At 29.5% G+C, this 26,632-nt stretch overlaps 2 protein-coding genes and 2 long non-coding RNA genes across 13 annotated transcripts; 1 reads left to right on the top strand and 3 right to left on the bottom strand.

Annotated features, from left to right (window-relative positions):
* The first annotated feature begins 81 nt into the window (after positions 1-81).
* LOC105735401 (uncharacterized) lies at positions 82-21,523 on the top strand. Of its 10 annotated transcripts, none has more exons than XM_086912856.1 (8): positions 82-389; positions 4,549-4,705; positions 6,831-7,132; positions 7,252-8,952; positions 11,453-11,719; positions 19,012-19,200; positions 19,375-19,510; positions 20,016-21,523. In XM_086912856.1, exons 5-8 carry the CDS (start codon positions 11,497-11,499, stop codon positions 20,152-20,154), a joined length of 687 nt encoding a protein of 228 aa, XP_086768982.1. In that variant the 5' UTR covers positions 82-389; positions 4,549-4,705; positions 6,831-7,132; positions 7,252-8,952; positions 11,453-11,496; the 3' UTR covers positions 20,155-21,523. The 10 variants fall into 10 exon arrangements, with proteins under 10 accessions (XP_086768982.1, XP_086768980.1, XP_086768981.1 ...); XM_086912854.1 differs by lacking the exon at positions 4,549-4,705 and adding an exon at positions 805-1,073 and having other exon boundaries at positions 6,831-7,022; XM_086912855.1 differs by lacking the exon at positions 4,549-4,705 and adding an exon at positions 805-1,073 and having other exon boundaries at positions 6,831-7,057.
* On the bottom strand, positions 3,860-4,568 carry LOC116414356 (uncharacterized). Its single transcript, XR_004224864.2, has 2 exons — positions 4,413-4,568; positions 3,860-4,271 (listed from the first exon to the last, which is right to left on the bottom strand). It is a non-coding gene; the product is annotated as an uncharacterized LOC116414356 (long non-coding RNA).
* LOC116414355 (uncharacterized) lies at positions 12,141-15,432 on the bottom strand. The gene is made up of 3 exons (XR_015293500.1): positions 15,225-15,432; positions 14,738-14,870; positions 12,141-12,954 (listed from the first exon to the last, which is right to left on the bottom strand). It is a non-coding gene; the product is annotated as an uncharacterized LOC116414355 (long non-coding RNA).
* eIF3a (eukaryotic translation initiation factor 3 subunit A) lies at positions 21,385-26,632 on the bottom strand. The gene is made up of 5 exons (XM_003693542.4): positions 26,432-26,632; positions 23,072-25,741; positions 22,763-22,992; positions 22,451-22,692; positions 21,385-22,340 (listed from the first exon to the last, which is right to left on the bottom strand). The coding sequence occupies exons 1-5, from the start codon at positions 26,478-26,480 to the stop codon at positions 22,238-22,240; spliced, it is 3,294 nt and encodes a 1,097-aa protein (XP_003693590.1). The 5' UTR covers positions 26,481-26,632; the 3' UTR covers positions 21,385-22,237.

The raw sequence follows: 26,632 nt of genomic DNA, 5'->3' as shown, positions 1-26,632 counted from the left end.
ATGGTAGATGATTGAGCAGTGGTGCCACCTGTAACACCTGCCAGAGCCAAATGGGCATAAAGAGTCAGGGCCTGAGTTAGAAATTCAGTTCAAGAGACGCTCTAGAACGTGTGGATGCGTCTTGAAACGGTTGCACTTCTAATTGTTACGACAAAATTGTGTTAATACTGTGATAAAAACGTGTTGTGTTAGAAAGACGATTAAAGAAAATTAGTAATTTATTAATGGATGTTGAACATTAATTGGTTCAAATTTGAATTGTGAAATAAGATTTTTACAACGTGGAAGAGAAGCAGAACGGGACACAAACGATGCCAAAGCAATGCAGGCAAAATTTTGTACTTCTTCATTTCTTATTTCTTCAATAATTCCTTCTGTAGGGATAGATTGTTAGTATTTTTTAACAATTAATATTATATTTAATATATAAATTTTATATTGCATTATTAATAATTATCAATATAATTAATAAATATCCATTTTTCTTTCCATGAATAGAAGTTTTATTTAAATTTTAAATTATTCATGTTTCATCTGATTTTAATTCGAGAAATAAGGTGAAAGTTCATGGAATTATTAAATGGATAAATTTCTGATTTTTATTCTTCGAAAAACGATGTTATATTAAAAATATGTTTAATTTTTAAGCTATACAAATAATATAGTTCTTTTATATTAAAAATTAATTAATTTTTTTTATATAATTCTACGAAAATTTCGTTAACTTTTATTGTCTTATTGAAAGTGAATCGTAATCATGTAGTATGCAGATTCATTTTAATTTCAAGTGATGTGGAATTGCAGTTACATAGAAATGGTGACTGTTGCATCGTGTCGATATTGCAAGATCGATAAAAATCGCACGCATCCGGGTTTAACAATTTTTAAAAATAAAAGCCATGGGTGACCGAATATAAAATAAAGAAGAAACGTATTCACGGAGTGAATCAGTGTCAGATACGTTACAACTGACGTGATGTTATTAGTACATACCAATGAAACAATGGCGTGTTAAATTATTCATGAGGTCATTGTTGCATCGTAACGCAGATTCAAACGTCGAGCAATTTGAGGTGCGACGAAATTGAAATTCACCAAAATTCGATCGTAATTATTAATAACTTCATCTTATTGGTTCTATTTAATTAATTTATGTTAACAAAAATAAATTATATCAAAATTGTTATATATTTTATGCTACGAAAAAGTATTTCGTGAGAAGAATTTCATGACAGAATTATTTCTAAAAGAATCATCAAGAAATTACGTTATATTATACTTACTACTCGTGACTACCTTTCTCTCATCGTTCGTCTCTTTTTTTTTTTATTCTTTTAAGATGGTTATCCTTAGATTCAGAAACGGATTTCATTCAATTATAATAACAAGAAAGTGGGAATTCGAATTATGTATTTTCTTATTTAATCGAATCAAAAATTACTGTTTCGGATAAAATTAATATTATAAATATCAATAGACGATATTAATTATTATTGTTATAAATTATTATATATAATTATTAATTATTTTGTATGTTTATTAAGGATGGAATAGATATTTTTTCTACAATACATTTCTACACTTACATACTAATTTACGCTTGTAAATATATAATTTATCTCACAAAAATTCATAAATTCAAATATATATATATATATAATATTAATTGACGACATTTTTCAATATGAAATTGATGATAAAATTATATTTAATGGCACGAATCAATACGATATTTCTACCTTCATTATCTTTCAAATCGTATTACGGGAGTTGCGAGCGAACAGAACAAGAAACACAGGTTGGTTCTCGAGGAAGTGGTGGGATGATTACGTGTCCTAGTTTCGCAGGCTATAGTGGACCACGATGCATCTTTATCCGATGCCCTGAAGCAAATGGCCGGTATACATATGTCGAAAGAGTTGCGTCAGGCGAGAAGAAAAATCTGCGAATCGGACCGGTTGTAACAACGAGTCAATCTACTAGAGAGGAAAAAAATTCCAAGATATCGTGTGTAAGGTTCGCGTTACGTTCAGAAAGACATACCGAAGATAGCTATCTCGGCTCTGTGTCGATGTACGTCAGTAAAAAGAGAAATTCTGCATTAGAAAGAATAGATTAGTGAGAAAATACTGTATGTACAATGCAATTATATTATATACGAATGAAATTCAACGAAACTTAATTAATCTTTTTTCCCTCTTTTAATTTATCTATACGGAATATATAATTATTATGATTTATTATGATTATTATTCATGCAATTTCGTATGAAATTTTGTGTAAACGTTCTAAATGCATATTTTTCAAAATCTCTGCACTTTCTCCTTTGCTCTAATTATTTTGTCTATAAACATGGCCAAAGTAGTAAGAGAATAACATCCCTTGTTTATTCCTTTCTCTAATGTTGTATTGTTAGCTTACTATAATTAAATGAAACAATTAGAAAATAGAATGAAAATGTCATATCGATAATTTCTTCAGATCATTTCGTCTCTCTATTCGTTTTTTGATTTCAGTTCATTTTTTCTAAAATCAAAAACAAAAAAGAATGACCGAAACGAATGAAACAATGTCTCAATACATGAACAATGTGGACAATGCCACAATAGAATTATACTTTTGCGTTCCATCTCATGCAAAACTGTCACGAACAGATTCGTGAATTCGGATCGTTGGTGACTCTCTCTTTGTTAATCTGTCTCTTTCTCTATTTTTCTGCTTTTCGTTTGTTCTTTTCTATGAGCGATGATATTTCACACGAAGCTATGTAGATATACGTGTATTATATATATATATATATATATAATACACGTATATATATATAAGTAGTATATGTATGTAGCTGCATCACGACACGGTCTAACGGCATTCAGTCGACCTCATCATCCTGCTTCTCTACATTTAGTCACACACATTCTTGCATTTTCCTTGCTCTTATATTACTTTTACCAATTTCTGCTTCTTTCATCCGGGTACCTTTGTTCTCTCACTTTTTGCTACTTTTCGTTCTTTTCTGTCAGCCATTCTCTGATCGACCTTTTCTCTCACTTTTTCTAGCGACGTTTGCTATTTTTCTCTCATATCTGTGATTCCTTCGTCTCTTCTGCCTATTTTCTCTTTGTATGTTCCATATATCTGTTCGCGACAGAAACTAAAGATAGTGAAAAAAACGCTGAATGTTCTTTTAATAATGGAGATCAATGCTAATTATTTCATCTTCTCATTCCTATGATTAAGCATCATGTTCATGTTCGTATATATGTATTGGGAAATTGTAAAATAAACTTAGCGAAAGTTAAATTGTTTTGATTGTCGAATATAAGCTACGTTAAAAATGTCATTACGATACTACTCGTGTTTCAGATTGATATAATAATTTAAGACCGTACTATTTATATATTCTTGATGAATTATATATATATATATATAAAGTGTTTGAACAAAATAGATAAAAATTTTTAAGAGTTGATTAGAAATTGAAACAAATATAGTATTTAATTTATTAAAATATTTTTCAAGTTATAAATATTTAATTTTTTATTAAATAAAAAGATAAAAAATGAGATGGTTTTATCTTTGCTATATTTTATGTATCTTTTTATTTTGTTTTATGTAATTATCTAATCCAAGTATAATATTTAATCTAGCAAATGAAATTATTTATAATTTAATAAATAAGTTTCAAATATATCAAGTATATCAACTTTTATTTATTTTTTACTCTTTAAAATTATTATTCTCTATTTAGTTTGTTCAAATACTGTAATATACATTATACATTATATATGTATACCAATGTATATTGTTCAATTAATTATATCTACAATTCAATGGTAAGCTTGTAATTAAATTTCAAAAGGAATTATTTATTAGTTTATTTATCATTTGAAATTGCAAAATGATATTTATACCATAGTTTTATAGTTTAAATGCTTATAAAACGAATTATATATAAAGATTACATCTAGTAACTATATTTCATATGATACTTTTTGTAGAGATAATATAAAACGTATTAGAAGAATATTTTAATCGTCCTGTAATTATACTATTTTCTTGTCGATGAAAAGAAAAATATCTATTAAAGCCTTCATTTATCCTTGCCAGTATCTCCGTATGAACTGGTCTCAAGATAGATCCTGCGGGTCGTTATCGTTTTTCATTAACATAACAGGTATTAATGTCAGCGATACCGCGTCAAGGTTTCGATTACGAAAATCACCGTGGCAATCATCGAGACTAGTTTCGACCCAATTCGTTCTCTTTTTCAGCTGCGAAAACATCGATCGGTTATCCAAATTGCTTAGCCAGAAATTTATTCATTTTTTTATTTTATCATTAAACAAACTACTGCCGATATTTTCACACAATGCACGTTTTATTCGGCGCGAATTAGTCCAAGTTATACTTACATATTTCCAACCACTGTCCGTTCGGAACAGAAACGGACGATATAACCTTAAACCTTAATTTGTAAAAAGTGATGCGCCTGCGCAATACACGGACGTGTGAATGCAATATATTACGTTCGTGCAATTGCTGTTCCAGTTACGTCAAGAATGCTACTCGACGGCGTTGTTCATGAATGCCAATGTAAACTCATTTTAAGAACATTGAAAAATAACTGGGATAGAAGGAATGAAGAAAAAAGCAGGATGATGAATCAACACGTTTGGACATTGGGAATGGATCATGCGTTTGTTAGGTGAAATCGTATTTAGTTATGGATTTGCTGTTGGCAAGATACTTGAATTATTCAATAACTAAAGGTTCATTATAATATTATTCGGATATTGTAATGGATAGTGAAATTAATGATTTGGAGAATTCATAATTTTGATTAATTAAGTAGAGAAATCAATTCTTGATAATGATAGATATTTTTAAAAATGACATGAGTTTTAGAGAGAGGAAGGGATAGTAAAATAGATCATGAAAGTTAGATAAATTAGCAATACATACAGAGATTTATAGTATAGGAATAATGCATTCAATGTTTAAGAAAAAAATGCATCAAATATTTAAATTATATAGATAGTATAATAGTTATATTGAGATTTTTATTTGTTACTTATCTTATTCAACAATGAAAAGTTTATGCAAAACAATTGATTACCAATTGGTTAATTATTTTTTATTTTAGGTTTAAAAATGGAATATAATAAAAATATTAATTTCGAATTTTTAATTATAAATAATATGAGTTAAAAATTTAAATTCAAAATTTTAGCTTAATTTTATTGAAGATTTGAAATGAAACATAATTATTTTTATATTTTTATTTGAAATATAAATAGAATTAGAAATATAACATAGAAATTACAAGAAACTTTTGGAATGAGTTCCATTTGTTTTAATAATTCTATACTTTTGATTTCATGATGGATTTTTTAGATATCTGAATTAAGAATTATCATTGGTAAACAGAAAAATGTGAAACATATCAAAGAATTTTTATTAAAAAAATTTTTTTCTTTTCTTTGTAATTCCAGAAATCGATATTGGACAATATTTAATGCAATTAAAGATTAATGATTACAATATAAAATATTTAAACAGCAATAATAATTAACAATTAAAGTGATGCACAATCAAAATGAAATATCAATAATATAAAACAGGAGGTTAATCATCAATTGGATTAAATTATTTATTTAACATTTATATGCATTAGATAGAGAATTATATGCATTAGATAGAACAATTTATATTTTTAATCAACAATTAATGATTAATTTCTTTTACTTCTTAGAATTAATCAATCAATTAAATTAAAATCTTGATTAAATGTTTGATACTAGATGATAGAATATTTCAAAAATAGGTAATCAAATTGATATTATACGGAATAGCGTTTCTATTTATTTCAATTTTGTAATACTATGTTTGTAAATATAATATGAAATATACAAATGTTTATAACATAAAATTTTAAAAAAAACTAATAGAATTTGGAATCATTGCATATTTTATATAAAAATAAACTTTTCATATTTGGAGTGTTTCGAAGAGCTTGGACAGCTTTCATTTCAAGATTCATCAAAATTTTAATTGTTGTCCAATATTAGATTACGACCCATTCGTTGAAAAAATATTGAGATAAAATATTTATATACATGCATGTCTAATTCTACTCTAGCTACGATGGAAAACAGTTCTATATAAACAAAACTCTTTTTTCTCAAGATATATAAATTTTTTCCAAATACTTCTAAAGGATTTAAATCTGGTCTATTAACTCGAACTTATATGCGATGGATTTTTCAATGAATCTTTGGAATACAATGATTGTGAGATAATAACATATAAATTATTACTTCATAATAGAGTGAAATAGAATAGAATATGATATGGAAGTTTGATTACTTATTTTCGAAATACACATTTATTCGATGGTCCATAACAAAAGAATGCAGATTCATTTTCAACATACGAAGAAAAATTCATTCTAAATATATCGTATTATGTATCATGTGTTGATTAATGTTGATAAAAGACAATTTAATCTTGCATTTAACAGAGACCGATGTTTTTGATATTCATTTATTATCAACGAAGAATAACCACTTTCTTGATATTTTGTTAGAAAGAGCAGTCATAAATTTGAGAAATTCTTGAAAAATTTAAATAAAAATCATCAACTCGAGGACTACTAATTATTATTTATTAAATTATCGTTTTTCCAATTTTCTTTGATATTAATGTAATAATTTTATAACTTCATTTAAATTTCTACCTTCTCTTTTCTTGCATCAGGATCATCAATTCTTTCATCCTAACACATCTCATCTTCTTAAGCGCACGATTTACGTGGACGGCATTGTTTACAGTTGACACAACGTGAAAGAAAGGCGAGAGGAAGGAAAGATCACGTTGCACATCGAGAGATTTGGACTTTGACTCGAGCAGAATCCCGAAACGCGATTTTGATACAAAATCGCGCGACATCCGACACAATAAGTTGCGATAAAAGGAAAGAAGAAAGGAAAAGAAAGAAGAAGGGGAAGAAAAGCGGTCAAGAGGTGCACTATACGTAGCTTGACACGGTTCCATATTGGTATATGTGGCTGATCGTTCGTCACAGATTCTGTAGTTTATTGCGAAATCGAAGAAACGAGATCATCCTCGAGCGGTGACCGACCTTTGTATTTTTTTTCTCTCTCTTTTTTCTTTTTAAAATTCGAGAATAGTAAATTCAACACAGTATAAGAGAGATTCATACTTATCACTCACTTGCGACATATATTTCAGATGCAAGGAGAATGTATTAACGGGAAGAGAGAGGGAGGTATTCGTTAAACTTTTCACTGGATTCCACTGGAACGAACTTGGTCCAATTAATGCGATTACTATGCACCGGAAGCTCCACATTGTCGTAACAAGGATGATCAAATTTTAATTCGAAAAGGGAATCTTAATAGCACCTTGGGATTTTAACCTCGCCCTCGTAAAGAACGGCTTATGTGACTAAGTGGTCGTGAAAGGGTACAAAAAGGATAAAAAATAAAGAGAAGAAAGGAAAATAAAAAAAGAAAGAGGTATATTACGTTTGATATGACGTGAAAAGCAGGAGAAGGAGGAGAAGAATATTCATGAAGGAAAAAGAAACAGCAAGGGAACTCTAACTTCAGAAGAGGATTTCCCTTTATCATTCAAAACAGCGCAGGAAGGAAACACATGTGGGAAACAACGACAGAACTCTTCAACTCTTATATGCAAATCACAAACGTTCTCAGTTAACAGGGAGTGTGACGATCAAAGGGATTGAAAACTTTCAGACATGTGCACGTGCGTACACACTTAATCGACAGTTAAAGGAGAAGAAAAAGAAAAGCGTGAAGGCAATTTTCTCATTTAAAATACCCACAGTGGAGTTTTGCGGAAAAACGATCTCTCCTGTACGGTTGGAACGGACGGTTCCGGTGAAAAATTCAATTGCTGGCTTGAATCACATCCCTTGATAAAGAATCGCCGGAAAGGAATTCCCGTTCAAACCACGCCAGAAGGGTTTCTCTCGCTCTCTCTTTCTTGCCCTCCTCTCCCTCTTGAGAACCTCTGAAAGAATAACCAGTCTAAGCTTCCAGTTCGAGAAGCGAATCTACCTGAAATTTATAATTGATAGGCTATCGAATACCTCTTTCCTCGAGAGTAAAGCAATCTCGATCTTGAAAGACGTTTGAAGAGACCGAGAAACCGATCAATCATTCAGACACTTGTTACGCGGTTCATAAAAAGGAAGAAGCTTCATAACAGTGGAAGAGAAATCGTAAAAAAAAAAAAAAAAAAAAGAAAAAGAAAAAAAAGGAAACCGGATCCCACTTCAATCTTATAAGAGATCTTACAGCAAAAATCAACTACTCTGATAACAATTTACTCGCATAACTGTAATAAAAAGGAAAGGAAATATTTAATAACAGTTATCAGTGATAGACAAATGGTAAAAGAAGTAGTAACAAGTAGTAGGTAATACTTCGCAACGATGTTCAATCAAACAATCTCAATGATGCTCGTCGAGCAGTTTTAATAAACAATTTTGTCCAACGAAAAGGACAAGATTATTTCTTTTTCTTTTTTTCTTCAAAACGGCGAAAAGGAAGTCACGAAACACGGCGAACCACTACGATATCCACTACACGGGCTCGTACGCGTATAGCAACGGAGCACCGAGCGTGTACAGCAGCCACTATCCGGCGAACGGTGGCTTCGTGCAGCCTCATCTTCATGAAGACTACCGGCCGATTTACTTTTACGTAGCGCAACCTTATACTATTCCGTATACGTTTGCGAAGAGACCGAGACCGTCGTCGTTGTTAAGATCTGGGAAACCTCGGAGTAATTGTCGCGTCAAATTCTCCAAGAGGCTCGGCAATAACGATTTCTCCCAAAAGGTCAAACAAGGAGAGTTTTCGAGGAGTCTTAGTCAGGTTCACTTCGTCGAGAATCAAGGACAAGGTATGTATTTATTTATCATTTATTTTATTTCATCACTCTCTTTATTAATCTGTTATTATCTGATAAATAGAGCTACGTTATTGTGCAATACAATATTTTTTTGTTTTTAGGAATTTATATTAAGCTATTTCACTTGTTTTCAATGCTTGATTTTAATACTAGAAGTAATTGGAAAATTAGAATAATTGCCATGCTGATATTGTTGTTTATGAATTTGTTCATACATTGGGTGAATTTGTTAATAAATTTTTTCATAGATAGATTTTGAAATTGATTTAAATATAATGCACAGATTATTAGAATTGTATTAAAGAAATATTATATTTCTTATAGAGCTTTTTATAACTTTTTTGTAGGTAAATCTTTTGTTTCAATGTTGATATGATTTTAATATTTGATTTTTAAATGATTAGAAAAATAGATTTCAGGAATGATTTTAAAGAATGTTAAAGACAATTCCAACACTATAGATAAATAAATCTAAAAAGATTCTCAAATGTAAAAGAAACAAAAGAAAAAAAAAATATCAGGAAGGAATAAATAAGAAAAATCAAAAATCTGACAAGTTCTAAAAACTTGAATTTATTTTTTATAAAAAAATCTTGTTTGAAAATTTTGTAAGCAAAAATGGATATCTTTATATATATATATATATATATATATATATATATATATATATATATATCCAAAAAAGAATTAGCAACATGCAGTATATATTCTTCTTTGTATCATTAAATTTTGAAATATTTTTTCTCTCTTTATCAAAAAATGATCAAGTTATTTCTTTCATTCTATATACAATATATATATATTATTATGAGAAGAAGAAGAAACTTAGAATTGTCAACAACTATAGATTGTACACTATCATATAGATCATATCGGTTATAAGTAGGATCAAAAGGATGAAAAAGTTTTCAACCAAAAAAAATATATTGTACATTTTGATCGAGACGCTTTCACGCTAAGATTTTTCTAACAAACCGGATAATTGTTGCGAAAGTGACATAGTTTCTGTAACATTATTTAAATACTTGCTGTCGTCAAGTAGACTAGCGATGCCTACGCGGAGAGTGACTGCAGAGGTAGCACATGTGCAAAACGTCTGAAACGATGCTTCGCTGAAAAGAGAAAATGGTTAAAGAGAAAGGAACATTCTCCAAATATAAGATGTCATTCCAATGACCCGTCAACGATAAACGGACATCGTATTTGGATGTGAGATATGCGCTGTCTTCGAATGGTTTTCACATTTGCACGTACAAGGAAACAAGTTGTATGTACCATGCACTAATGATAGAACGACATTTTTTCACGTATCTCTTAAGTTTATGACGCGATATAACGTATCGATTAAATGAAATCTTTAATGATAAAATAAAAATCTTGTAGAGATTTTAAGTGATTCCAAGTGATTGAGAAATTCTAAATATTTTAATGATATGAGGATTCCAAAAGATTTTATGAATATAGATTTTAAAAAATTTAAATGATTTTTTTTTTTAAAAAAGATTCCTCTTTCGGGAAATTTCTAATTACATGACGAATCAAATTGTAGGAAATTCTAAATATGGTTGAAGATTTAAATAATTAAAGAATTAAATAGTATTTCAATAATTCTAGAAATATAGATAATGATCAGAAGATTGTGAAATTTTAAAGATTTTATGATATAGAGAAATTTAAAAAGATTTTAACAGAAAGAAAGGAAATGACATTAGAAACATGAAAAGTTTTAAAAAATTCTAATGATTCTAGAATATAAAAGATTTTACAAAATTTTTGCAATTTAAATATTTAGTATTATTAAATCCCTAAAATGAATTACGGATTTCTAAATAAAATTTTCTCTTCATGATCTCTTCAATTTTTCCAAAATCTTAGTTATAGTAGCAATCTTTTTTTAGAATCTTTATAGATTTTTCTTTAATCACAAGTTTTGTTTAATCCTTTGAAATCTTCATAATTGTTGTTTAAAATTTTCTTTAAAATCTTCCTTATATATATATGACGTATGAAATTTCTCTTAATTTTAAGAATAGATATAATTTTTTATTCCTATAATCTTTTGAAAATTCTTGGAAATCTTTTTGATCCATCAAAAAACAAAAGTTTTTTTTGAATCATCTGCAAATTTATGAATCAAACTTGTGAAATTTTTTTAATGTTATATCGATGAAAATTTATTTAACAATTTCTTTCCCATCATATTTAGATTTAGATTTATCTTATCCCTTTTCTATTTTAAACCTTTTTTAATCCCAACTGTTTGAACTACGCATTCGTCTCATCGCCAACAACGATGCATACTTATCATATACCAAATTTCATGTACCATAGTTTAATTACACAGTGGAATTCCGCGGTACACAAACTTGTTTCCTGTCACAGTATATAAACTTCATTGAAGTTTCACGGGTTGGTCGGTCTCAGAATGGAAGGAATGCGAGTCACGCATCCGGTATTACTTGCCACTTCTTTTCATTTCTCCTCTGTCCAGTGATCTCAAACTATCCGAAGACTGGGTTGCCTCGTGATCCAAGGATGACGTCTATGTTTCGAAGGGGCACGATTTTTGCCACGTTCTTCCTCTCGTTGCTGGGCGGTGGGCTGGTCTGCGCCGCATTGGTGACGCAACATTGGGTGGAAGCGCGACCCTTCAGAACTCCAAATCCTCAAGAAAGTGCGGGCAGAGTTCATTTCGGCCTTCTCCAAGGAAAGAAGGAATTGAACGTCGCCTATGGTTGGAGAACCTATCATATTTCGGGTGAGTTTTATTAAAAATAATTTAGAATCGATTTTCCTTTAATCAAACAACAATTAAAATTTGATTTGAATTATTCGATTTCAATAGAGGGGGGATTTCTTTGCATCAAAAGAAATTGACAATTTTTGAGCTATTATACGTGTGATATATCTAAAAAAAAGTTGATATCGTCCGATATATGGTAGATTTCAATAAAAAATAAACGATTTTCTATAGATTATGATCTTATATCTCGTGAAAGAGTGTAGATCCTACTTTTCTCTTGCATTTAACAGAAAATAAACTAAATAACCGTATAAACTGTTTCTTTTTATTTTTCTAAAAAAAGAAATAGATATATTTCTTTCTTGCTATAAATTCTTTGTTAATTCTATATTCGTTTTTTCAATATTCGAAGGAAAGAAAACTTATTTATTATTGATTATTTGGTGAAATTTTATATTTTTTTATTTCTATTATAACAATTTTCTTTTTGACGAATTTTATTGTGATTTTGTCATTACCTACAGTTAATAAACAAGCATAGATAATGACAAAAACAAATGACTTTGAACGAATGAACTTTCTTTATTCATTCATTCTCACAATTGAATATTTTACAATAACTTATTTTTTTTTTTGATGAATTCCTTTTCCTTTACGTGTTGAGAAATATTCAATATTGTAATATTGTTAAATTTAATATAATTTTAAATATGGTTGAAATGCTGAATTTCAGAAAAATCCGTGTGTTGTACAATATTATATATTATCTTTATATCTTTAGTTTTTATAAATTTTATAGCCTTCCTTGAAACCAAGATTAATTGAATCAATATTAATCGTTATATATATACGATCAATTGTTTTTTTCACTTGATAATTTTTTAATAACGAATAAATTCGATTCGTTTCCAATTATTCCTTTATAAGATTGTATACTTATTATATATATATATCTCTCTCTCTCAAAAGATTATAACAATTGTATATATTCTTCTCCACAATTACCTTGAAACTTATCTTTCCATTAGTTTCGAAATAATTAAGTAAAATATTATGATTAATAATAATAATTATTTTCTTCTTCTTCTTATATTTCTTTCATCAGACATACGTTATTTATACAACAACAAGTGCATTATCGAGTATTAATTGCACTTGAAAATTAGATTTAAAAATTTTCACAATCTTTCACATATTGTATTTTAAGATATCTTTATGATACAAAAACATCCAACAATCATCCATTTTACCTATAACAATTAATTAAATCATTTACAGTTTCGCTTCATTAATGGATATTTGATCTTGATAATTATCTTTTATCTAATTTCAACATTGTATGAAATATTTCGTATAACAATTTTTCGAACATGAACACGGAGTTCGACGGTTTTTCAAGCGTCTAAAGTGCGGGTAGTGGCATCCCGTGATTGCTAAACGCAAAAACTTTCCTACGAGAATAGTCAGTATTGTTTGCTCAATTCAATTTACGATGAAGTTTATGAGTTAAAATACCGGCCACGTAGTTTTTTTCGCTATAATCGTGTACTAGACACGTTAAATTATTCAATCTGTTCACCGTTGACTAATTTGAGTTTCTAACGAGTTTCTCACCAACAACTCGTTTTATATAACTTTTCTTCGATGCGAGGGGTGAGAATTTTATCTTGAGAGGACAAGCAGATTATCTTGGAACGTAACCAATCGATAACGAACTCTAATAATTATATATTTTACAATTACAACGTAATATGTTTTTATTGCGTATATAGAATGTTTCATTTAATTGGAAAAAATAAAATGTCTCAGAAGAGATTGAAAAATTAAAAAAATTAAAATTTCTCGTAAAAGTTGTTTGATATAATGAGATATGTTATGCGATGTTAATTAATTTTCTTTAAATAAATATAATATAATAGAAGTCATATGAAAATCAATTTTAATTTTTTAAATAAAATCGTAATTTTTAATGCACTAGTCGATGCAGTTTCTTATTTAATATAAGAAAGTATTGAGTTATTTATAATATCGGAAAGTCATTTCATAATTTTCAAGATATTTTGATAAAGTTCGCAACTTATTCTGTGAAAAACAAAAATCGTTGAAGAAAAGATTTCATTGTTGAATTTCTTTGAAACGAATTTTTATTTTTATTGAAAAAAATATTTTAAACGTTTCGTATAACGATATTCTGCTCACTAAATTAGAGACTTTAATAATGTTTCAAAATTTTTTCAATTTTAAAAAATAATAAAAATTCAGGTTCAGAAGTAAATAATTTAATTTGCCTCTTATTTTTGTTAAAAAAAATATGGATGTCATTTAGAATAAAATTAACGAGTAATGGGAGTAGATATATATAATATAATCATTTTGTAAGGAATGCGCGAGATTTTGATATTGCCAGTTCGATATGTAACATGGAATATTAATAGCTTACGAGTTACAGTCAGAGAATCACACCGAGGAAAATTCTCTTTGGTGCTTCGGGTATCCAATGTGATACTAAGGCCATAAATTGTACCGGATAGTTGGCCAGACCGGAGAATCTCATTCGGCATAACTGTACCTGCACGCGATTTCTGTGGGAGATGGTAAACAGCAAAGTCGCACGTTTATCTCCCATAAATCTACCATTTGATATTAATCGTTACGCTTGGATCAATTCCATTTCATCCACAATATACTTCTTATTTTTCGATTCACAAGGTTAGGCTTGTTAACTCGCGATATTCACTCATTCGTTCGTTAAGAAATACATACATACATTGTTTGTGTTTGATCATGTGATGAAATACGAATATTTTGATCTCGTTTCACATGTGTTTTGATTCTTCGTTCTTGACATTATTCTTCAAGTTTTTGAAGTTTGAATTATGGAAAAAATTGAAATGGGAATAATTGTTGACAAGAATATAAATGTGAATAATAATTGCAATTAATTTTAGAAATTGATGATTTATTAGATTTAATTTTTAAATATATATATATATATATATAGATTATCGAGAAGATATTTTAATTGTCTCTTACCTTTTATTACAAAATCTCTAAGATAGATCTTCATAAAAAATCAATTCTTTTTCAACGTTCAACATGTTATAATATTCTTGTACTAAAATTTTCACCACTTGAGAAAAGATAAACATCTTTTGATCAATTATTCCTACAATCAAAGTTTCAATATATTTCCAATATATTACAAAATTATTTCTTGATCGTATATCCGTTCTTAAGAGTTCTTTTAATCTTTCTTTTAAATCGTACAATTGCTCTATTATATGCTATCAGACAAAGCGAGAGATAATGAGAGCATACATAAACATTGAATTGCTTAACGTAACCTAACCTAAATCATTCTGCATAAACATCATGCGCAACTTTTTTCATATTTTAAACGTATCATAATAATTTATTAAAAATATATGTTAATAAGTTTGTTAAATAAATTCATTGAAGAATTTCTTCAAATTTCATAGAATTATAAAAGAAAAAGAAGAAAAAGAAACTCAACTTGTACCTTACGTTAAAAATTAAGTAATGAGTTCACATCTATATGAGCCGAATTTTTCTCAGCTTCTCAATCGAACTCTACTAACAAGACTGTTTTTAATGCTCGCGTGTCCTGTCATCCTGATACTGAAATCGTTATTGTCGAAGGAAACTGTTATCGTGCCATAAGCGGTGGTACAATGCTGGTCGGGCACTCGAGCGAAAACTTCGCTCTCTTTCCCTCCAAGCATCTTACCCTCAAAGTGAACTCAGTCGGTACACGTAATCCCTAGGGTACGCTGCCCGGCAGCTGAAACATTTGAATAACAATTTTATGGGCTCACCGTGTATAACGGTTCGTCTCACGCACTTCGGTCGCGGCATAATTTTCGCAAGAGACCGGACACAAAAAGCTGTCCTCTAAAAGGGAAATTATATGAAATATGCTTGTTATCTTATCATGATCCAAATTTTTTGCTCATATTTAAAATGTATGAATGATCAATTAAGTTTGAATCAAATGTATATAAACATGATGTGTGTTGTAGATACGTAGTCAGACATTTAAAAAATAGTTTAGATAAATGATTCTTTTTAAATTTATAACGATTGATATTATATATTAAAAATTTTATTTATTATTTGTCCATGATATCAAATTAAGATTAATTTATTGATTTTTTTGTGATATTTTATTTTTTTATTCTAAAATGGAAACGAAATGCCCAAACGTTCAATGAATAAATATTAAAATAATGTTCAAGTTTCAATATAGTAACAATTTTTTACAAACATCTTTAAAAAAGGCTATCTTGTTCTCTTATTCTCTCGAATAAATTTAAAAATCATCAATATAGGGTGTTATACATTCGATAGATTCATCTCAAATAATTGTAAGCTATTTATATTATATTTTTAAGCTATAATCTTTTTTATTTCGTTCTGTCCACTCTGTAAAGAAATTTTCATTTCATTTTACATTCTTTCGCAACTTCAAAATTCAATATGCAGATTATAATTATGGAAACTGGAGAATACAGTAGAACAGTAATTAGAGCTTCGTGGCCAAGCAATTTGATCCAGTGGCAGCTAAATGTAAAGCATCAACCACATTACCATTCTAATTACAAATGATTTTCATCCTAGGAACATGATATTTTCTTTGTTACTTTCTTCTATTCCGATTCAATAATGATCGATTCAATAAGTATCGAATAACAACCGCATTAAAATTCTTCATTGCGGATAATTTCTAAATTAAAAAAGAAAAAATATTATACTTTCATTGACAACATTTGATATTGAAATTTAATATCATTCCTTATATTTCAATTTTTTTTTTAACAATTAAAAACAATTATAGATTCGAGATAAGCATAATTTCCAACCTCGCAGAACACAATTTAACACAAAATGCACAAGTAATAAAGTTCATCATTAACGAATATATCACACTTATTAAAAAATTCTTGTTTTAATTAATCGAAGCATAAGCATGATCCTTGTTTATCAATCAATTTTGTATACACGTAAAAACAGCTATATCGAGCTGTCATCGTGTTATGTTCAGCCATCTCTTTCTCTCTCATTGACAGGGACAATGAGATTCTTGGCACGCATCGTAAAAAATGTTTCTCTTTCATCGAGCTAGAAAATCATCCCAAAGGGACACGTACGAATTGATCGTGTATGTAACGACAGTTGCGTGATGTGCACGATTAACTATCGTATAGTTTACTACCTTTAAACGTGAGGTCAATAACAGCTTTTTCGTTTTATCTGTATCTGTTGTGTCGGCCATTGGTATGCGTATCGCAATGGGATCAGTGTAAACGTTTATTAATTCCATTCGTCCTTGTCTATTGGATATAATCCATTGATAATCGAGAAAAGAATTAATTACGCTGATGCACGCAACTGGCATATTCGCTTTGATCATTCGTTGAAAATACTGTAATTAATGTTACAAGTGAAAGGGACTTATTATTCTTTTCCTTTTTCCTTTTTTTAAATGGATTTTTATTTTTCTTGCGAATCACAAGTTTATCGCGACGAGGGTTCACGAGTCGTTAATTATTAATGAAATTTTATGTTGATAATCTTTTTTTTTTTTTTAACGATTGAATGCTAAATTATGATTTCTAAAAAAAAAAAAAAAAAAAATTGATCGTAGATAATACAATAAGAAAGTAGAAAATCCACGATTATTCGATTACGAACGTATTTGTTATCGATAAATTGGCTGAAAACTTACAATCTAAGATGAATTCTAAATCATAATCGTAGAATATTTTTTGATATAATGAAGTAAAAAAAAAAAAAAAAAAAAAGAAAAAGAAAAACAATTTTTTATCAAAATGTTTAAATCAATAATTTCGCATCTATTTAAATTATTTAATAATAGAGAATTGGGAAATATATCTGATGTATGTATACGTTTCTAATTTCTTGTCATCGGGAATTTCATTAGAACTTTTGCGACACCCACGCATAGAGGCAGACAGAAGGAACGGTTGAATGGAGAAAAGAGGCCCGAGGGAAAGATTCCATGCGCGAGAATAACCGAGATGGTTGTAACAATAGGAGCAGAAACTGGTTTCTGAGTGTGCAAAAATCCACGACACTGCCTCGTGGTCGACTTTCACGTGTCCAGCTGCCTCGTATCATCGACTGCTCTCAGATGCTGACCACGGAGAATATTAAAATCCTTTTTTTTTTTTTTTTTTCGAAAAACTTTCACGGTCAACGAAAGTCATGGATCACATTTCTCATATTCTCTCGTATTTTACTTTGATTAATTGTGGTTACCTTTGTATATTTTTTCTTCTTTTTTTTTTTATACTTCATCTAATTCCGAAGAATATCTTTTTCTTGTTGGAAAAATTTCATGGCTAACGAAAAACGCGCATTTTTTTTGTTTTGTTCTTATTCACGTTTTTACTTTTCTTCTTTTTATGCTGAAACTTTATCATTGATCTGATGTTCAACAGTTTTTTTTTTTTTTTGGAGGAATTGAATTAGAATTTAATAATTTTCTATTGTTAACAATTGAAAAATGAATACAATGTGTTATCGATATGAAATTTCAAAAATTTATATATTCATTATTAAATAAAATTCACGAGTGTTTCACGTGTTGGAGCGTCGAAGTCGAGAGAGAAATCGTAACTCTTGAAAAATTCTTCGGATGTCCTTTCGTGGACGCAAGTTGTTAACTTGGCGATTCACTGAGAACCTCGCCTGCGGTTAATTAAATAATCCGTTATTTGCGATGCAATATAACTTGAACTGGCCAAAGCAAGAGTATTTACTGCACGTTTAATTATTCATTATGTGCCACGATAACTTCAGTTTGCACGCCAATCCAAAGTGAGATTCGGTTTACTCGGAAAAAGTGGATTCTAAAGTGAATAAAACTTTTTCACAAATAATGATGGATTGCTTAGATTAATAATAATAATAATAATAATAATTCGTTATCTCAAATTAATTTTTAAATATTTATTCTTGTTTTTAATTTCATTAATTTCTAATTAACTATTTATAAGAATCTTAAAGAATCCTTTTAGAAGATAAAGTAAATAAATTTTATTATAAAAAAATATAAAAGCAGATGCTGTTTTTATATTAATGTTTTTATTTTTAATTATGATTCTGTATATATAGAAAATATTGTGTATTAATTGCAAATTTTAAATGTAAATGTTTGAAACATAAATATGAGATAATGAAGTTTCGTTGATCGTTGATTTTTATTCCTGAGAAGGTTATTATTACAGTTATCATATAAAAAGTAATCGTCTGTTTCATTCTAGTGCCTCAAATGATCAAGCAAGACCCCACAGTGATGTCCTGGGGACTTTGGATAAGTACTTTAACGACAACCTCGGCTGCACTTGTCACTGCTGGTCTAGCTGCTTTACTCGCTGTTTTGAATACAGCCACTTCACCTAGATCCAAGATCCTTTCTGATCCTGGAGTATATTTCATAAATATTTTAACGTGTAAGTTAAAATTCCTGTATTTCTTTTTAATATTTATAATCATTAAAATCTTTTTTATTTAAAAAAGAAAAATGTTTTCAAATTAGATAAAAATTTATTGAATTATTTGCGCAATTATGTTGTATTATAAATTATTTGATAATAATACTGATTTATAATTGGTATATAATTTAGTATTAATGTGCATGGCGAGTACGAGCACTTGGCTGGCGCAATATTACACAAAGCTATACTTCAATGTGCTTCCTAAGGAGGATATTGATAATATGTGGACCAGTGAAGGTTCTGCTGAGCTTGGTTATTCATTTTGGTAAGATATTTTTTTATTTTTTTGTTCGAGAATAAGAATATGTTCATAATGGAAAATCTCGACGAGGTTTCATCAATGATCTTACATTTTTATCATTGATAAATTTTATATATCAAATATTAAAATATTTCATACATTTCAATTCATTTAAATTCATTAAAATTCTCAATATTAAATTTTCAATAAAATTTAACTTTTTCAAATTATGAATAGTGAATGTAAGTCGTAAAACTTTTAGTTTTCATTGTTGAAATAGATAAATCAAAATAAGATTTCTAATATAAATTAAATCTTTTAATCATTATTCTAAATGTATTAGAAAAAATAAAAGGAAAAAAAAAATTTAAAAGAATTTGTGAATAATATGATAAAGAAAATAAAAAATCTTATTCTAAGATAAAATATAACTTTTTTTTTCTAATTAATGTAAAATTATAAAATTTCAAATTTCAAAAAAAGTAAAATAGATAATTAACCATTTTAATTTCTGTTATTTTCTTTTCAGGCTCGTTGTATGCGCTGGTGTAGTACATTTAATCAGCATAGCATTGGTCGGTTGGGGCTCAGGACGAGACAAGATCGAACGTCTGGAGACAATTCCGGCATTGGAGGAAAAGACTGCTGCGGCAATAATGCTGTATTGAACTTTGAAATTCTTGAGCCAGATCTCAGAGACAAGAAATCCATTACAAAAATTACAAAGTGCTGCTCATATCTGTTAGTGTGCGACGTGAGGATCGATTAAGCAGAAAGCAGATTGCAATAATTTTGCTATTCGAGAAACGACAAGTTCCTAAATGTTAGCATACTTAACATTGTAGTATTAAAAGGAAACAAAGGAGCAAGCACGTTAATAGAATTATTATATAATAATATAATCTTAAAATTGCAATATAAAATTTTTCTGAAAATATCCAATTTATACAATTCAATTATTCAAGATTATTCATAATCAATAGACGAATTTAATCGTGCAAAATCAAGATTTTTTATAAACATTTTATCAAATTGGGTGTGGGAATAGCAGATACAATTTTTGTCGTCGATTTTTATCAAAATTATGTCAAAATACATTTTGATTAGATCTGTAATTTCCAATTAAATATTCTATTTGGAAAACATAACCGCAGGATTTTCAGACCGTTGAAATTATCGAGAGTGAAAACCAAGCTGTATAATTGATGATTTTTACATGAAATTAGTTATGGATTTTCACCATAATATTAGGTGAATTTAAACATTTTGATTAGTAATAATAAAGTTCAGTACATATATATATAGTATATATAGCATACAAAGTATATACTATATGCTATATGATGTTGAATTATGCTATATTTTTTTGTAATACTTGCAAGAAATATCTCGATTAGACATAAATATACAAGATGTTAATATATTTGTAGGATACTCTATCTTTTCTATTAACTTATAAGCAATTTAAAGAATTTGCAATTCTTTAAACATCTGCCACAAATATATTAATACTTTGTATACGCATCAAGCGCAATTTATTCTACTATAATAGTAGTATTCTTTTTTCTTATAATTGTTGAATTATATTTGTCAATTTATAATCTAAATATTTTTTTTTTGTTATCTTTTATGCATCTAAAAATATTCATTTTTGCATTTATTAATCTTTAAATTAATCTTCCTTCTTTTAAAAAAAACTTTCAACATTTTTTTTTGTTTACAATATAAATAATAATTAGAATCTAAGAAAAATAACATACATGCACATCTTGCCTTTTAGATGAATGATAAAATAAATGGGCGTGTTTATATTTCCTATCCATGTGTTTGTGGTTGTACTTATGTACGAGGTGATTAAAAAGAAATTCAAGTTTCACAGGTTGTAAATAGAAACGGAGTTTGATACTCTGTAGTGATTTATTTATTACGTAGTATCTTAATTAACTATATCATAAATGTAATAAAACAATTAAAAAGACAATACAGATAAGATGCGTAGATCTGCATTTATACCATAATAAAAAAGGTTTGCTTTTACATTTGTCTCAAAACTTTGTTGCATTATCATACAAGCTAAAAATCGTTGCCTCGGATGTGTGCGGAAGATTATTGTAGATCTTTCAAATTCACACAATTATTTCTTTTACTTTCTTTTTCCAGAGAGAAGGTATTACGGCGATGTGTTCCGGTTTTATAAAAAATTAACGTAATAATTAGAATACAAGAGAACTTTATTAACGTTTTGAGACTTTCAACCTCTGTCATCAAGTTAGTCTAGCCAATTCAATATCGTCAATATTCATACAATTCTCCAATTCCTTCTACTCTGTACATTAATTCATATTTCATATATATATATATATACTGTATTTAAGCTTTCTGAGTTTTTTCACTTTCTTTTTTTTACAAATCTAATAAACATAATGCAGTGTAGTCGATTTAGTCGAATTCTTGTCATATTAGAAAAATCATAAAAACTTAATCTTATCATAAGCTATTAACATTGCATTTCATTTTTTTTTTTTTTTTTTTTTTTATCATATGACGAATGTATGAATTGGCTACGACCCATACATTTTTGTGCTTTTTCCTGATACTCTTATTACAAGTATGTTCGGAGAAAAATGAAATGGTGCACAAAACAGTAGAGTTGGGCCCATCAAGTACTTTTAGGCAAAAGTCTAACTGCATATTATGCACTGTTCTTGAAGAATAATAACGTTGTTTCTATAGATTGTTGCTGACCCCGTGTTAACGTCGACTCACCTGTGACCAACCTGGTCCATCATCTTCTGGTGGTCGTTTTCTTTCGTCATGTTTTGGTGGAAGTCTGTCATCTTTAGAATCATCTCGTCTATTAATTTAAAAATTTTCTTTAATGATTTGTATATATACAATATTTAAAATAATCATATTAATCTTTATTATTGAAATTAATATCTAAATTAATAAAAGTATCCTTACTTTTCATCACGTCTTGGTAAATCTCGAGGTGAATTTTGTATTGCATCGCTTTTATCGCGCCAATTTTGACTGCTAATGTTACGCATCGTTTCTTCCCGACGATGACTACCACCACCACTGCCACCGCTACCACCACCGCCACTACCACCGCCGCCGCCGCCGCCACCACCACCACGACGATCAGGCATTCTACCACGATTACGAGGCCCATCAGATATTGGATCACGTGAAATATCACGCATCTGTGAAATTAAATACGAACATGTTTTATTTATAAATTTATTAAAAGTTTTTATATTATTTTATACTTACTGAACGTCCATCTATTCCACGATCTTTATCTATTCGATCTCTATTATCCCTCGTATCATCTTTATCATAATCATCTTTTCTCCATCTTTCGTTGGTATCTTTTTTCGGTTTATCATCATCCTTACGCCATTTATTGTCCATATCTCTTGCGTCTCGTCTTTTCCAACGAGTCGATTCTTCTTTAATACCGTCATCTTTTGCATCAACAGGACGACGCCATGACATTTCGACTATAATCAAATAAACAGTATTAAAATTATGTAATCTCTAAAAACATATAATACAAATAAATATATTAAATATATATACCTGGTTTTTCTTGCATACGATGGCGATCTCCACGTCTCCACCTATCAGATATTTCCTTGTCTCTCTGTCTCTCTTCTTCTAATTTTCGTTCTATCTCAGCTTCTCTAGCTCTAGTAATCTCTGCTTGTTTCTCAATTTTGGCTAAACGTTCAGCTTCCCTTGCTTCTTCTTCTGCACGCCTTAATCTCTCTTCCTCTTCTCTCTTAGCTCTTTCTTCTTCCAAACGTCGTTTTTCTTCTTCTTGTTTAATTCGTAATTCTTCTAGACGTCTTCTTTCAATAGCTTCAGCTCGTTCCTTCTCCCATTTGGCTTTGCGTTCAGCTTTACGCTCCATTTTACGTTTTAACAATCTGCTAACTCGCTCTTCATTCAGTACTTTTTCGAATTCTTTTAATTTCTCTAAATAAATACTCTTACGCTCGGCCAAAATCTTTGCCAGGAAAATATCATGATCTTCTTTCATTCTTGCCATACGTTCACGAGTTGCGACAGCCTGCTGTCTTTCCTCGATAGCCGCAGCAATTCTTTCAGCTTCTTGTTGCTCCCAACGTTGCTTAGCTAATTCCATTTTTTCTTCAACTGCTTTTTCTAAGAGTGGAATTTCTTCTAAACGCTTGGCACGTTCCAAATAATCAATTTTCTTTTCCTGAGATTTTAATTTTTGCTGCATTTCCCTACGTTCTTTCTGCAATTCCTCAGCTTCTCGAGCTGCGATTTGTTCTGCATCTAATTTTTTGATTTCATCCTCATCCAATTTCTTTAAAACCTTCTGTCCATGACTAGTTTGAGATATTTGTTGCATCTTTTCTTTTAGATGACGATCCTTAATCTGTTGGATCTCGCTTTGTTGCCGTTTTCTCTCGCGTTCTTCTCTCTCTTGTTCAAGTCTTTTTTGTTCCGCTAACATTTGCTGTCTCTGCAATTCTTCTTGTCTTCGCATCTCTTCTTCTTCGCGAACTGTATTTATATGTTCTATATATTCCTTTCTTTCCTCTATAATTTTATGCCTTCCTAATATTCTTTGATGTTCTTTCATTTTAGTTTCATGATAATGGCTGACCATGGCGGCACGTAATTTTTCACGCTCCATCTTCTTTTTATTTGGATTAATAATATTAATTGCACGATGTAATACAGTAGCCATATTTACAAGTTGACAACGAATTTGTTCAGAAGGCATTGCTTGTAACACGGGACCATCAGGATGATCTTCCCTTTGTGCTTCCGACAAATCGACTCCGAAATGCACACATTTTTTTCCGTGACTAATTCTTATTTGCATATCATTGTATCTAACGCAATCTACAAGTAGACGTTCCAAGTGAAAATCTGTCGTGAATTTAGCTAGTTCCAAAAGCCTAGCAAATTTTATCGTTTGATAAACTTGTGATATTTGATGAACTAGACGTACAAGAGTTACATCTTGCAAGGCTGGGATATATTGAATCAAAGGACTGCTTTCATCTGCCTGTAGCGTCTGAATAACGGAATCTACTCGGCTACATAGCTCTAAGGGATGAAACTCAACCTCAAGCCACGAATATAATTCTTGTAATTGCGGTGATGCTAAATTGACTATGTTTAAACGAACAATATCTTTAAGTAAGGAAACTCTTGTTGGTGGTTGTGTAAGTCCTAAAAGCGTTGCGAGTTTTTGAGCTTTTTCTAATGGACTCTTGTCTGTTTCGATAAAACGATCAAATTCAGGATGAGCTGATGGCAGTGGGATAGACAAGGTAGCCAATAAGACACGATTGGCCATTCTTTGTTGTTCCTCCAAAGACATATTCTTTTTCATTTCACGGGACAGCTGCAGCAATTTAAATAATGCAGCAGCATGGAAAAGATAGTTTCCTGCTTTCCAGAAAACCATAGCCAATTTTTGGTAATAATTGGCCATGGTTTTTGGTACTGGAAGTTTTTTAGATAAATTCATCATACCATGTACATCTTCAGAGGATTTAAATGCTTCTTGCCATAGCTCCATTTGTATTGCAGAATCAAGTTGATTCAATCGCGTTTCTAAATTCAATTGTTGTGTTTCAGCTCTATTCATGGAAACATTAGAAACAAGCGCCGGTAATTTACAAATTTCTTCTAAGTGTTTTCGCAATTTTTCGCATAATTTACGAAATTCAGTCTTACGATTATATTCAAGACAAAATTGGAAGGCCATGCGTGCAATATCATGATACAATGTTTCAACATGAGCATTGGTTCTTAATAATTCTAAACACTGGCAATAAGATTCCCATAGAAATTTCACCCATGGTGTGAGGATAGTGCGGTCGCTTCGGTCTTGAGCATCTTCACCACTAACCGCCGACAATAAAATACTTTCTGGAGTGGCTAAATTGTCAAGATCATCTATATCTATAACAGCTTGTTGACTCTGCTTTCGTGCTTGATTTGTTTTCTCTTCTGCCATACGTAAATATCCACGTATAACATTTTCTAAACTTCCAACATTCACTGATTGGAACATATTTCGATATTGAAATAGGCCCTCCTTTGCTATATGTGATTTTTTTAGTTCTACACATAAGTCTAGGTATTTGAACATTATAGGTTCTAATACCGATTCTGACCAATTGTATGTCCATTTTTTGTTGCGGAAGACTTCTTGCAAAGTATCTAATGCTCGAGCTGGCTTTCCTACTTCAATGAATTCTGTCAAAAAAAAAAAAAAAGAAATGTTTTTTTAAGCTTTTAAATAAAAATAATTTAATAATTATTTTGATTTGTAATTTGTTGATTCAATATTTATAATAATATATAATAATTCAATGAAAATTCTTATAAACTATGTTAATAGTTATAAAAAATATAGGTCAAGTTTATGTAATAGAATAAATAAATAGATATAATACTATCAAAGTCAATTCAATGTTAATAATACAAAAAAGAAAAATTTTTAAGTTTCAGTATGAAAAATATAACATGAAAAATACAGAAATTTTTATCTATTTTATAAAAAAAAGCATAGTGAATTCATCAAATAATTCATCAATGAATTAGAATAATGTATATAGCAAAAGCAAATGTTATATTTTGTTTACTATTGCATTCTGTTCCCGATGTGCTAATCTTGTACGATTATTTTATTTTTGGTACATATGGTTAGACATTAATATTTTTAAAATCTAGAGACATGAGAGACGTGACTATAGACAATATAAACGTTATACAACAAGTAGAAAATATCACTTATATGATTAACCAATATTGTATAGACATGCAATAGAGGCAAAATAATATGGATTATGAAATTTCTAAATAAATAAAATAAAAGAATTTTTGAAGTATGGATTAAATAGCTATCGGCCATGTCATATCTTGTTAACGAAGTAGTATACGTACCATTTGCTCTTTTTAGAGCATTTTCTGGTCTTTGTCCATATCGCGCCATTTTTTCAGACGGATATAGTTAATTTCACACCATACAACTTATCGCAAAATCCGCTAATATATATGTAAAATCTAGAATTTACTTTTTTTTACCACGCGACGTTTGTCACAGCGGACCTCGACCGCGTGTACCGGATGAAAGACGGCTATTAC

This window comes from Apis florea, unplaced genomic scaffold, assembly GCF_048593485.1.
Source record: "Apis florea isolate Af1SG1 unplaced genomic scaffold, ASM4859348v1 contig_3493_pilon, whole genome shotgun sequence".
NCBI classification, from domain to species: domain Eukaryota; kingdom Metazoa; phylum Arthropoda; class Insecta; order Hymenoptera; family Apidae; genus Apis; species Apis florea.
The sequence above is the reverse complement of the archived record's forward strand: the minus strand, read 5'-3'. Positions and strand labels throughout refer to the sequence as shown.